Source organism: Lichenostomus cassidix, chromosome 3 (genome assembly GCF_008360975.1).
Source record: "Lichenostomus cassidix isolate B80296 chromosome 3, HeHo_3.0, whole genome shotgun sequence".
In the NCBI taxonomy this organism is placed as follows: domain Eukaryota; kingdom Metazoa; phylum Chordata; class Aves; order Passeriformes; family Meliphagidae; genus Lichenostomus; species Lichenostomus cassidix.
The window spans coordinates 32,888,948-32,903,713 of NC_139483.1; the positions used below are offsets into that span (position 1 = coordinate 32,888,948).

At 38.5% G+C, this 14,766-nt stretch overlaps 1 protein-coding gene across 3 annotated transcripts in view; it reads left to right on the forward strand.

Moving 5' to 3' along the window:
- Window positions 1-14,766, forward strand: part of PRKD3 (protein kinase D3) — a 42,696-nt gene that overhangs the window by 5,434 nt on the left and 22,496 nt on the right. For all 3 annotated transcript variants that reach the window (XM_085055209.1, XM_085055211.1, XM_085055210.1), the window contains 4 exons: window positions 8,177-8,315; window positions 9,927-10,058; window positions 10,752-10,909; window positions 13,115-13,304. In XM_085055209.1, the coding sequence (XP_084911335.1) occupies window positions 8,177-8,315; window positions 9,927-10,058; window positions 10,752-10,909; window positions 13,115-13,304 (619 nt within the window). The remainder of the gene's footprint in view (window positions 1-8,176; window positions 8,316-9,926; window positions 10,059-10,751; window positions 10,910-13,114; window positions 13,305-14,766) is intronic.

Here is a 14,766-nt window from a genome sequence, read left to right on the forward strand (position 1 = left end):
TTTTCTCTTAGGTCTGGTGACTGTTGCAAGACTGTTAAATATGTATTAGTATATACATAGTGTAAAAATGGTGAACTGCGTTCTCCTCTGTAGTCACGTGAATGGCTGCTTGTGTCTTCCAGCTGAAAGCTTTGAAGCTACTGTGTGCTGTTGAGATTCAACAGCGTTAAAGCTTCCCATTCCTCTGGTATTCCACAGTCTGCTTAAACTGTCTTGTCTTGACTGCAGGGTACTGTGTGGTTTGTTATTGTCCTGTACTTAGCAGTATCTACTTACTGTTGCATTTCCTTAATGAATAAGGAGAAATACCTTTTTTTTTTTTTTACTTGGAATAATAATTTATAGCTTTTCTTCTTACTTGAGTGTTATCTTTATCAGACTTAAACGGACATTTCCTTACTTCAAAGTCACATTTCAGGCTGTTTTCCTCTATGTAATCTGGAATAAAATAAAACTTTGAGGAGTCCTTCTTCACTTACTTGGGAGCTTGAACCACCTGCCTAACTGTATTTGAGGCTACAATTACAGTATCAAAAACGTTGGTTAGGACTGTGCTTTTCTGTGTTTTCTGCTTCAGTCACTGGTGTTCAGAATAGCTCATTCAGGTTTTGCAGAAGGGTAATTAGAAGCAGCATCAGCAGAAGTGAAACTAAAGAGGCATTTGTCTGAAAGGAGAGCGAGATGAGTAATGCAAATATTTGGTGTGTCTCTTAGCTCTATTACAGATGTTCTAAACATCAGGAGATGTTTTTTCTTTTCAAGTGCTTTTCTTCAGTTTTTTTTCAAGTTTAAAGTTAACTTTGGGGGGCACTGTGTTAGGGTTATTGTGTATTGGAATGCTTAATAGAAGTCCTCAGAAAACCTAAACTTTAGACTTTATAGGAATGCTTAAAAAGATTCTTGCTTACGGTCTCCAGTACATTCATGGTCTTCTCTGTTCATTCCTTATCCAGGTTGCTGTGTATTAAAGTATCAGACATAAGTTCTCAGGGGCAATCTGAAGAGGAACCTAAGCATGGACACATATGGCTGCTGGAACAGAGGGAGAGTGTTTAGAAGCAGAAAAACTTGTAGCAGGTAGACAGTGTGTGTCCTTGCACAATGATCAGATATTACAGAGGCAAGTTCTTAATCCTGTTCTATGTTGGAATACTGTTTCTTCATTCCTCACATGAGAGGACACAAAGTAGAACAAAGGGATTACTGATTTAAAACTAGAAACTCGCATGTGTTGATGTTCCACTGCCTGCAAACCGAGAATTATGTAGGACAGCATGCTGTCTGTAAGTGCTGTATTCTAGCCTACTTTATTTTATTCTGGTTAATAGCTATAAATGAAAAAAAAATTGATTACTGTAGTATTACCTGTGCTATTACTTGTGTAATATCAGTACCTGCAAGATTTGTCGTAACTTTTTCAGTAAATTTTTCAATCTTTACTTGCATGTTTCTGCAACTTCATCTTCTTTGGTCCACAGACCTGTCCTTCATCATTTTCGCTTTCAGTCATACTCGGCATTTGCCTTCTTTATATATATATTTCCTCTGGTGGCTTTGTTACATTTTGCTCTGAAATAGACCAGTTGCTCCCCTGCCTTAGAGTGTTTGCCTTAAATTCTCATGATCCTTTAACCCTTGCATTCTTTTTGATTGAGTACTGATACAGTATTTACCTATGCAGTCTGTTTCCTACTCTTCCCACCTAGTTTTTCTACTTGACTGAACCCACCCAAAGTCACCATTTAGCAAAATCAAAGGGATATTTCTTACGTATTGATTAGATTCCTCTTCTGTGTTTTCATCTCATTACAAGGATCATATTGCAATCCCTCCATTTTACAAATGGATCACTACAACTCTTGCAGTGGCAACTTCATTGAATGTAATAAATAACAGTACTGCAACCAACAGTGTTCCAGGTTTTTCTCCAGGTTAAGCTTGTAATCGTTCATGGTACTTATTTTTGAAAGGCTCTAAAATGAATCTATTCATCAGATGTACTCAAATCTATTCTCCCCCTTCTGCTCTGCCTTGACTTGTCAGCTGTTTTCTTCATAGGAACTAAGTAATGCAGAGACTTGGAGACTTAGGGAGAGTTGTGGCATGGGAAGCAAACATGCTTGGGAGAAGGTGGGAGCTGAGGGGTTGCTGGGGCTACAGAGGTGTTGTATGTGGGGCAGATTAGCATTTCCAGCGTGGTAATAGGTTTGTATGCTGGAAAACCTAGCCAAGCAGTAGTCCAAGTGTGTCTGTACTGAGGCATCTGGTAAGGGAAAGATCTCCTGCAACATATTTGAAGCTAATTGTCTGTGTGATAATGTGATTTGGCACATGATTCTAAAGAGTGGGAGTGAATAGCTGGGTAGGGATGCAGGATAATAGAATGGATGATTTCAGTGAACGAAGAGACTTTCCAGTGGTGTTTTGGACCATTAGACTTCGGAATTAACTTTCAGTGGTTTGAAGCATTTGTTTTGAGTTATGATGGGTCATGAGATATTGGACCTTGAAACAATATCCGCCTACACTTTTCCCTAGTGTGAATTTTTGGCGACTAGTCCAGAACTTTGTAAAGTAACTCCTGGAACTTGAAGTAAAGGGATTTTTTAGTTACTGCCAAGATAGAAAGAAGCCTCAGTTGTGTTTTGCTCAGCGATACTGACTGCTGTATCTTGGTTGAGTTCTCCTGCATAAAAAGGACGATATAATGCACTCTTAATTAAAGCTAGATATGCTGAAATACTTACAGTATGAGCATTCTCGATAACACTGATGAGGTTTCCTCAGCATAACTGCAATAGTGCACTAGCTGTGTTACTTGTGCTAGTATCACCCAAGTATTAAGAATTGCATATATTCTTGATGTAAGTTGATGATATTGGTGTACCAGAGATTAATTTTGGCACAGTCTAGTGCATATGTAGACTTCCCACAAGTGATTTCCTGTAGCTAGATGCTCTTTTGGAACTGTTAACACTGGGAACAGTCATCTTTTTGCTTTTAGGAAATTTAGTAATTCTGGGATTAGCAGTTTATGTGTCCTGAGTAACTGTGCAGATACTTTAGGCTTTTATGCAGGAAAGTAATAGCTGTATAATCCCATAATATAAAACAGGCTTTAAAAAATTCTGCTTTGAGTTTTGTTTTCAAGTTTACATTATGAGCTCTTAACACTTCAAAGGAACTGGATAATGTTCTTCCTTAACAGCTTCATGTAACTGAGCATAAGGAAAGCTATAAAAGCTGTTCCTTGGTGCAGTACAAGAAGGAAGAATTTGGTAGTGTTCAACTTGAACGTAGTTCAACTATTGAACATAGTTTAAGCTTTGCGTAAAAATTCTGTTAAAAGATACCATTTGAAATAAAACCCCTGTTAATCGATGAGGTTATTCTTGGCCAGCAGTCTGCACATAGCCTTCTGGCCAAGGTGCTAGCAAGGAATGCTGTATTCCCGAATGGACTGGGGAGCGGAAGAGAGAGCAGGGCGCTGCACGCCTGTTAAGGAGCCAAGCTGCTTGCTTGGAGCTGATTGCTCCCCCAGCAAGGCCCAGCCAAGTGCCTTACACAGGGCTCTGCTGAGCCACCTGCAGCTCATCAGAGCCGGCCGTGCCGAGGGCAGCCAGCCAGTGGCTTGAGTGGGGGCAGAGAGGTGGAATCTGAGCCAGAGTGTGGAAAGGAGTTGGGAGGCAGGCATCTTCCTGGTAGAGTCTGATCTTCTGTAACTGGGAGCTTTTTTTTGGTGGAGGATTTGGGGGAAGTGTGCAAGGAAAGAGCAGGGTTTGTCCATCTTGAAAAGTTTTGTTAGGGATGATTGAATCTGGAGGTTGCTGCAGCTCTGTCCCTGTGTGCAGCCATGGACAGCAAGACTGACCGTGTATTCCCGATAGGCACTAGCATTTGGCTACAGGTGTGCAGCACATCCATGTACACTCACAGATCCAAACAGATCAACAGTGTGTCTGCCTGTGAGCACTCACATGAACACAAACAGCACCAGGGATCTCATACTGTACCCTTCTCTGGTGGTTCAGGATGAAGGTCTGGTAGTGGGGAAAAACACACACAGACCTATAACTACTCACCCACCAATAAAAAAAGCAGCAACAACAACAACAAAAGTGTATGTCTCCAGCAGCTGGCCTTAAGCACTCTCTGCCCAGTACCAACTGCTGGATCTTGGACTTTCCAGTTGCTGACACTTGGATATTCAAGCTCTTGATTTCTCTTACTCTGACCTCTCCAGTCACTGACATTACAGGGTCCTCTTGCTCTGGTTGGTGGCACTCAGACCCTTCCCTCCCCCACGCCCCCCATACATACACATGGGCTAAGAATGAGAGAAAATCACCCAGGAAAATAGCTAGATACTGAATTTAATGAAAATAGAGGACAAGTGGTGCTGATCAGGCACAGGGCATGATAGACAATTGTTCTGACCAGCCCCTGTTTTCAGGTGACCAGCCTCTTTTTTCTTCTTATCCCTCTATTTTTTCCCATGTTTATTCATCCCTGAATCACCTCTTTCCTTGCCTTTGTTTCCTTCCATAAACATTCCATAGGTACTGTACAACCCTTATTTCTCTGCATTTTATAATCTGTACCATACCATTGGAGACCAACCCCTCTCAGCCCAGAAAGTGTTCTGGTGTTGACTTACCTGATCAGTGTATGCGTGGAAACTGGGTCTAGGAATGTCCTGGGAGAGCGCTGGAAGGGTCTGGACAGGGTATCCTTTTCCTGGAGTTCTTAATTTGAGTTCCCACCTGCCCTTCTTTCTCTGTGCTCCCCTGGCTTGTGGGAATGGGCTTTGGTGGGCTCATGGCTCCTGTGAAGGGCTTGGGAGGACCTGGGCAGGGTGTTGTGTGAATTGCCCCACTTGCCCTGTTCCTCTGTGCTGCTTTGTGGACATGCTGACAAGCACCTAACAGGCAGGACACGTAAAGGAGCTATTGCAGTGTTCCTCAACTACTGCCTGTCCCTCTGATGGATTCAAGAAAACCTCTTAGCAGCTGAAGCTCTGTATTACCAATGCTTCTAGTTTTTGGGATTATTATTTCAGAAATGGGGATCAGGCATGCATAATGCCTAAAAATACATGTCCTGGTGAAATCTTGTCACGTACTATAGAAACTGTATACAGGGTCTGTGTTTAGTGATAGAATTCTTGTACTCAGTACTAGTGTAGAATATTCTCTTGTTAGTCCTGGGCTTTTGATTCTGCCCCTTAGTCTATAAGCCACTGATTAAGCTCAAACTTGTAAATACAAGAATTACCTTTTAAGGAGGTTAAATGTTACAGATACAAAACCAGATAATCTTTCACAGTCATTTCTTCTATGTGTATATATGTTTGTTTTGGGAGAGCAGGGCAGTAAATCATGCCATGACAACATGAGAAGTTTTCATGATACATAGCTTAAAAGGTCAGTTTAATTAATGAAGAACCAAATGAGGTTGTTGATGTCAACAGTTCTGATGATCTGAAATGGAGGATTTTGCTTTTTTAACAATACTTTTCCTCCATAGAAATTAATTTTGCCTCTGTCTGGAATTTACTTGAAAACCAAAATCTTAATTATATGCATTATAGTGTTATTTACAAACTTTTAATGTTGATGCTGCTTTCGAAGGAATGTAGTGTCTCATATTTTTAATGATTACACTTGCTGTCACAAAGAGGACTCAAGTGTTCACTTGTAACTTTAGGTAATTGTGTCAGCTAATGCTTTGTAGTAATGAAAATTAATGTAGTGTGTTTAAAACATTTTAGTAAATCCAAGATTCGTACATGAGAATGGGTAAATGGTACATGGACAGAAAATATTTAGTCATAGCAATTAAGATAAGTGCTTCTTGGCATGTGATTCTGTGACCTCTGATTACTGAGGTGGGGGATTATGTGTAAGGATGTTCTGGCAGCTGCGTGACAGGGTTGTGGTCTTAAAGAGTGGAAAAAAAAAGAGAACCAAAGATATATCTTTATCAAAAGAAGGAGACTTAAACCTGTGAAGTATATTAGAGGTTTCTTTAAAATCTGTGGCGTGTAGGTGGTTCTGTGAACTTACTACAAAGAGGCAATAGTTCACGCCGATTCCATGACTCACAAGTTGTCCCTCCTGGCAGCTGAAATTAATATTGGCATTAATAAAAATATATCATGTGTATCTGCAGACAGATATATACTGTTGTAATATTGATTTTATATCCCTGTTGTTAGAATTAAGTTCTTCAGCAGTAAGATGCAATTGGTAGAAGTTATCTTAACAGTGTATATAGTATCAAGGAATAAAACCTCACAATATTTATTTTAATAATGTAAGTATAACTTGTTTTCTTGTCAGTCAGTGCACAGTGGGATTTTGTGTTAGAGCTTAAAGTAGGTTTATGAAGTGTTTCAGGTATGAACAACTGTCAGTTCACTTGGAAGAATTACTAATGTGCTGTATCTCTGCGTGTTCTGAATATAAAATCAAGTCCTGTGCATACTTGCAGAGATACTGAGACACATATTTGTGCAGCACAGCTAATTCTCAAGTGTTACATTTTTTTTCCTATTACAAATGATCTTTGGGCAATTGGAAAAATGTAATTTTCAGAATATTAATGGACATTTGCTATTTTTCAAGATGAATCAGCAGGTGAGTATACTGAAATACAGTATGATAAGACAGGCATTCTTACAGGTAATTCCAGATGATCTAAGGGATCTTAGGCAACAGCATTTTATTGTACAAAGGTTTAAGGAGTATCTGGTTTAAGGAAATGTAATGCTACTGTAATGCTTTGGCATCAGCCCAGTAAATCACTTTGTCGGTGTTGTGGACTAAATAGCTACTGGTGTCAGTATAAAGTTGTCATCTCTGTCTTTTGCTTTTGCAGAGGGTATTTTGCACAAGTTCTGCCTCTCTTTGTGACTGTCCAAGGTAGATAGATAGTATGCCCTCTGGAGCATGGACTTCTTTGGTATTACATGTCATGTAATTGTGTAGTGTGTACACACCAGAACAGAGAAGACAGACTTGATATTTCAGATAAAATTGCTACTGTAAAGGGGACATTATTTTTTATCTAAATGGGAAGTGAGTGTAAAAACAATGGGCATGATGGATACCTTATTATGTTTTTGATTAGGTGGAACAAATCTTCAATTACTTTACTTAAGTGCACTTAATATACCTCAAGCTTCATGCAGCTTTGATCCTGTTACTTACTGACTGTGTAACGTAAATTACTAAGCTGTGATCTCATTAATTGACAATGTTGTCTGAGTTTTTCCATATTTTTTCACTCATTCTTCCGGTTTTATTCTCTCTGTGTTCCCACCTCAAGTTTGAATTCTGGTTTAAACCAAAAGGTCAAAGGAGCTGCTTGAGTGGTACTCTTTCCTCTCCAGGGTCTGTTCCTGCTCTTTTTCCCCATCAACTGTTTACTTTTAAGCTTTTAATTTTAAGACGTTTTCTTTTAAAGATGTTTTACTCACACTTGACAATATTTTGAGGAGTAGGGAAAACACAAAATGAGAAAGCTTTTTTCAGTGAAGTGTTATGGAAAAGTGGCATGCTATTTAGTGTATCTATTTCCTGCATGGATTTTCAGTATTATCTTCTGTTCTTGTGGGGATTTGAGTTTTCCTTTTCACAGAATCACAGAAAATGGGTAAGGTTTGAAAGGACCACTGCAGGTCATAAGAGTTCAACTTGCATGCTGAAGGAGAGTCCTCTGGAGCATGTTACTCAGGATTTCTCATATCTATAGATCTAAACTGTTGTAGAACAATGACCTGGAGCCTCTTACTGGCTTGCTCCTCAAGAAAAGTGTGGCAGGTGCTGCTGGAGTCTCTCAAGCTAAATACCTGCCTGACCAGAATACCTGTGAAATAAGGGTTATAAGTGGTGGTATCCGAGTTAAGCACCTGCACTAGCTTTCACTTGCCAGACTGATTATGCAGATCTGAGAGATTAAAAACTCAAAGAAACGAAAACCTTAATATTTTTCCTTTTCAGCTTAAAAAAAATAGAAATTTTCAGAAAATGTTTTGTTTCCTCAAAAATAAGCAGACTAATTTTGTTACAATGAAACATTTACAACACTTGAATTGTGTAGCTGTTACTAAAAACACTGATGGATAGGATTATCAAAGAGCATGTATTAATTTAGAGTTTGATTTCTGTTGCAGTTCCCAGAGTGTGGTTTCTTTGGCATGTATGACAAAATTCTCCTGTTCCGTCATGACCTGAACTCAGATAATATTTTGCAACGAATTACATCAGCAGAAGAGATACATGAGGGAGATCTTGTTGAGGTTGTACTCTCTGGTAGGTATTATTGTAATGACTCTTCATTGAGTAGATTAAAAGAAAATAGGCCTTCATTGAGCATTTTTTTCATGACTGCCATGAGCTCTTTGGCTTTAGTCTCATATACTTTGAGGTAGAGGTTTACAAGAAAATTCAGATGTCACTGATGCTTCAGTACTCAGTTTTGTTATTTTTTCATTGTTCTGTTTTAATGTTCTTCAGGTTTATTATTATAAATAAATCTGAGTTATACAAGTTGGAAATTATGATAATACCAGTTTTTAATTTTTATAATTGTTTAAGATGAAATGCAGGTAAGATTCAGAATTTGTTCTTCCAACTGTTATGGGTTTTCTTTTCCTTAGATCTGTCTTTTTGTTCAGTAGCTTTTGCTATTGATGGCTTATGGTGTCATAAGGCTTCATATAAAAGTAGCTGCTGAATCATACCTATAAGAAGAGACTCTTAAGTGTTATTATAGTTCTTAAAAAATAGTTTCTTTAAACAATATGGTCCTTAGAGTGGTGGTTATTAACCAAAAATGAAGACCAAAAAAACCTGATTCTCATTGTATGTGTTTAATCAATACTCAGTCAAATTCAACCAAAAGTCATCTGAAGTTAACCTACAACTAAAAGCTGGATGAGTATTGAGCAGGTTTTAAAGATTTTGAGATAAAGTGCCAAGCTGAAGTTAGGTTTTAGGGAGACTTCTAGACTATTGAGGGCTTAGATGTGTAAACTTGATCAATAAAGTATGAATTCAAGAGCTATAAGGCTGAGTCCTTGGCTGCATTTCAGGGCAAGTCTTGGATGTTCAGTAATTGATCATCTTAGTTTGAGCTTTTCATTGCTTCTGGTGAATAGCATATTTGGAAAATTTGTTGAGTGTCTCTTGGCAATCTCTGACACTTTCCTTACAGACAGACAGGCAGACCACCAGAAAGTAAGGCATTTTGAAGATGTAAATCTCTTTCAGTAGGTTTCTAAAAATAAGAATCTGAATAGGAAATGTTAGTACATATTTGGTCAAAAAATAATAGCCATCAGGGCAAGATAGTGTTGATGTAAAATACCTTTTTCTTTTTTTTTTGCTCCAAGGGAACAGGACAAAAGTAATTAAAATTTATTTATACTTGTTTAAGGAAAAGAATATTCCAGTGTCTTGTGGAAACTTTATCCACTTTTTATACACCAAGAGTTTAATCTAATAAGCTTTTACGGCAGAAGTTTTTTAGAAATCTAAAAAAATCTAAAAATCTAACTTGTAGAACTGTCTTTTGTTTAAAAATTTTGTAGGTTACAAAACAGCTTGAAAATTAAGTTGCTTTTTCAAACGTTTACTGTTGCTTTTAGCCTTCAACTTAGTGAGTTTTTCAGCAGTGTGATTCATACTGTTGATTAGTTGTCGCCATTAGCCTACAGAGTCAACAGGTTTTTTTTCTCAATAAAAACATTTGCTGAAATCTGTGTAATCTTTGAAATGCTTATTAAATGGTATACAGTAAGGTGCTGATTTCTAAACAACTTGCTAGCATTCTTTGAATTAGCCATTTTTAAAACATGTTCTTTCAATAAATCCTTGTTGATCCTGTGGCAAGAACCATAACTTACCTCAATTTTTTAAAAGCTTTGGCTACAGTTGAAGATTTCCAGATTCGTCCTCATGCACTTTATGTGCATTCCTACAAGGCTCCTACTTTTTGTGACTACTGTGGAGAGATGCTTTGGGGCTTGGTACGACAAGGATTAAAATGTGAAGGTAAGTCTATGATACTCAGTGTATTTGTGTGTCTGTGTGTATCTATATAAGATGAGGAAAAGGAATTGTATCATGTTTGGTATGTCAGCAAGTGATAAATGTAGTATTTCATAGTTGGAATGGTTTGTGCATTGGAAAACCTGAGTTCTGATCTTGGCATTATTGCAAACTGTGTGACCTTGGGCAAATGACTTAAGTGTTGTTGTTTCCCACTTTGAAAAAAAGAGCTAGCTTACAATGTTGTGTTCCTTGCACAAGGAGCACATAGTTTGGAGAGACTCCCAAAGGGGAATCCCTTTCCTTAGGGCTTTCATCCAGCTGGCTGTGGAGCACTCTGCAGCTTGCTGTCAGGTACTGATGCTGCCTTCTCACTGAATTCTTCTTGGCTCTTGTGCTCCAAAGTGAGGGAGTGATGAAAGCCTCCTGGTGGTGGGAAATCAGCTGCTTCTGAGTCTTGGACCCTCTTACTAGAACTGGGCTTGCTGGAGACCAATATTGTAATAAGTAGTGCAGAAAAAGCTGTTTCTGTGAGTCACGTCAAGAACACTAAAAGAGAATTTAACACAACAGTCTATTTCTGCCTTTACCATTTTCCTGGATTGTCCTTTTAAAACTGCTGTATCAAAATACTAGTACTGTTTTTGTTACTTTGAATGTTGGGAGGTTTTTTGAATAAACAAACTACTCTTCCAGGCTGTGGGTTAAACTACCATAAGCGATGTGCCTTCAAGATTCCAAACAACTGCAGTGGAGTGAGAAAGAGGCGCCTGTCTAACGTGTCTTTGCCAGGAGCAGGGCTTTCAGTTCCGAGACCAGCACAAGCTGAACACACATCCTCTGCATCTGAAGAAGTATGTAATGTGAAAGGAGAAACAATTTCTGGTTCTAAATTCTTTAACCTCTGGGGAGTTAGATAGTGTTTTAAGTGGCTTACAATGACTATGTGGGAGTTGAGCTTAACTATTATGATTTGTTTTAGTGAATTTTAAAATCTGGTGATTCTTAGACTGTGATACTTACTGCTTATTATTACTGGGAGAGATGAAACAGGAAATAAATTACAAGTTTAATATGTAATTTTGTTATTAGCCTTCCACTCATGGTACATGAACTCTTGAGATCTTTGGCTTCAGAATGATACAACATCTTGCCTGCTTTGTAATACAGATTCACTCTGCAATTATTATATCCATATAGAATAGTTCCTTGGCAAAAGCAGTGCAAACTGTGAGCTTTTATGCTGGGGAAGAGTATTATTCATCCGTTGTTAAGCTTTTCACAGAGTTAATCTAAAAAACCCCAATGCCTATCACAGAGGGTGTAGGGGATGAAGGGCTTACAGTAAAAACAGGCATACATACTAATTCCTTGTTATAATGGTTATGATGATTGCTGAGATGTTACCAATTACATAACAAATATCACTTATCAAGTATATCCCAGCTAGGGATCATAAGACAGGATAGGCAGTGATTAGATCAATTTGTTTGTGCCTTAGTCTTTTCTAATTATCTGTTACTGTACACTGTAACTATTTTTGCCACAGTTTAAAGTACAAATAATGTAGTCTAGTTCAAGAGTATAATATTTTTAGCTAAAAACTATAAAAGCCTGGTTTTGTGAAACGAAAATACTTATTTTGATGTTTATAACTATTGGTAAGATTTATTCAGTGAACACAGAATTGTTACCATTTATCACAGAATTTAACTTTATGATTTCTATCTGCATGTTTAGTACCTTTTTGATATGTCTGTTTTAATCAATGCCTTTTCTGTTTTAGTTGCTGAAGTTTTTCTTTTAACTTCATTTTGAGGAATTTTTTAAAGGGGTTTTAATTAATTTTCAAATAATTTTTAAATTTTCTAAATATTTTTGCCTAAATAGTTATCCAAGCATTTCAGCTATCCAGACATGCCATACTTTGCTTTTAAAAAGTGATAGTTTGAGGTAGTGATTGGAATTTGGTTTGCCTACCTCCACTGTTTTTTGTTTTACCCTTTCTATGGCGGGCTGTGAACCTTGTCAGGTTGCTTGAAAAATAAATGTCCTGAGTGAATTTTTAGCATTTTATCTTCTGTGGAAAAAAGGTTCATACATGCCTTCCTGCACTCTGTAAGGCTTTTCCATTTGGTGTTTTCATGGTTTTGTTTTACAATACCAGAATGTCCTCTTAAAGCTTCTTGGCCAGCTTGCTTTCTTGTCTGGTCACTTTTTGAGCCCACATGTCCCTTACAGCCTCATGGACTTTTTTTTCATCCACCAGGACCCCCAAGTCCTTCTCCCCAGGGCTGCTCTCAATCTGTTTATCCCCAGCCTGTGTTCATACCAGGGGTTGCCCCAACCCAGTGCAGCACCAGCACTTAGCCTTGTTGGACCACATTAGTTTACATGCACCCACTTCTCAAGCTTGTCCAGGTCCCTCTGGATGGCATCATGTCCCTCCAGTGTGTCAGCTGCACTCAGCTGGGTGACATCCACAAACTTGCTGAGGTTGCACTCGCTCCCACTGTCTGTCACTGGTGAAGACATTTAATAGCACCAGTCCCAGTATCACCCCTGAGGGACACCACTTGTCACTGGTGTCTATCAGGACACTGAGCCATTGACCACTACCCTCTGGATCTGACCATCCCACCAATTCCTTTTCCCCTAGAAGTCCACCCATTGAATCCATCTCTCCAGAGTGAAGGATGTTTTGGGGGACCATGTCAAAGGCTTTACAGCAGGTCAGATAAATGACATCTCTAGCCCTTTTTTTGTCCATTGATGGAGTCACTCTGTCACAGAAGGCCACTGGCTGAATTGCCTCCCTGTCCTTCATGTGCTTTAGCATAGCTTCTAGAAGGATCTCCATGATCTTCCCAGGCACAGAGGGTACGCTGGTAGGTCAGTAGTTGCCAGGGTTGTCCATTCTACCCTTTTTAAAAATGGGTGCAGTGTTTGCCTTTTTCCAGTCACCTGGTATTTCACCTGCCTGCTGTGACTTTCCAAAGCAGTCATGGCAGTAGAATGGTTTTGGTGCAGATTATGTATTTATTCCTTCTTTATTCCAGCGTTGCTGCCCAGAACCTAGTAAGAGGATTCCCTCTTGGAGTGGCCGCCCCATCTGGATGGATAAGATGGTGCTTTGCAGGGTGAAGGTCCCACACACCTTTGCTGTTCACTCTTACACTCGTCCCACCATCTGCCAGTACTGCAAACGGCTGCTTAAGGGCCTTTTTCGCCAAGGAATGCAGTGTAAAGGTAAACATGTAATTTTTTGCTGTAGTAGTACATTTCAGTAAAGATCTTGTGTTTAAAACTGGTTGTGATGTAGCTGGCTCTATATTGCAAAATAGGGCAGAGTAATTTTTGAAAAAGTGTGTAGTTTTCAGAGGATCACAGCAGCCCTCATTTTCATTGTAGTAGGTAGTTCATTGTGCATTTTTCTGAAAAATAAGATTTCATTGTGTAGATCGAGAACACTTTAATTCTAGAAAGATAATTATGAATTAATAAAAATGGGAAATGCTTCCTTTTGTTCAGTATGTGTGTTCTAGACTCACCAGTAAAGAATCTGTGAGTTTGCATTGTATTATTCTAGTACAAGATACTGATTATTACCTTTTGGAAATATTTTATGCAGGTAGGTGGCTGTGCTGAACTTGCATGGTTTTTATGTAGCATATGTTAACATGCATGACTTCAGTTCTCGGGCTCTTCCATGTGGTTCCTAGGGCATAACTATTGTGATCTCCTTCTGGCTCTTTATTGCTGGTTAGTGCAGATCTATCAGCTTGGTTGCAGGAAACAAAAGTCTAGTGATGAATCATAAACATTAATATGGAAAGGAGTTTCCATTTCTCTCATGTGAGTTTGTCAAATGGGAATATCAAAGGTGAGCTTTTTGACAGAGGTTGCTTAATACATTTTCAAGTTGCTTTATTAGAGGAGAGAAAAAATGGTAAGCTTACAGCTGTGTTAACTTTTTTTTGACTAAAAATACTGCTGTCTCATGTAAGTAAGGAAGTAGTTTTATCTTTCATTTCTGTTGTTATTTGCAGTCTTTGTAGTCTGTTTGAAGTCTGCATCCTGAACTGCTTTTGATATTTTTTCCAGTCCATGTGTCTTTTGGATACACATAATAGAAAAAAAATGAAGTGTGAAAAAGATGCTTTGTGGTTTTAACATACAGATGCTGCTGACCATATACTATTGCTATGGCTATACCCAGCTGAACCAATGAGGCTACCACATCAGTTTCAGGGAACTGAATGACACTGGATAAAAATATGATTATATGCATATTGTAAGCATTTATGTATGGCAAACAAGCCTGGAGAAATGCTGTGTATATGTGCAGGACAGAAATAAGTTTCTTAACAGACCTCCATTTATGCAGTATGATCCTATCCTTATATCAGGAATTGATATCAAAAAGTTAAAATATTTTCATACTGCCTTCTACAGATTCTTAAGGTTTCTCACCAACTTCCTTGTGCACATTCCCAAAGCTTGGGGTCTTTCAACAGTTTTTCTGAATACCCATAAAAGCCCTAGATTTCTTGGTTTAATTCAGGCTGCTGTTTGGGCTCTGAGGATGATCTTTGAGATGCTAAGGCTGTATTTGTGGTAATAAATTAAATGTGCCCAGAAACATTCCCGGACAATGAGGTTGACTGGGACAGAATGACCCATGTTCATGAACAAGTTTTCTTAGCATCCC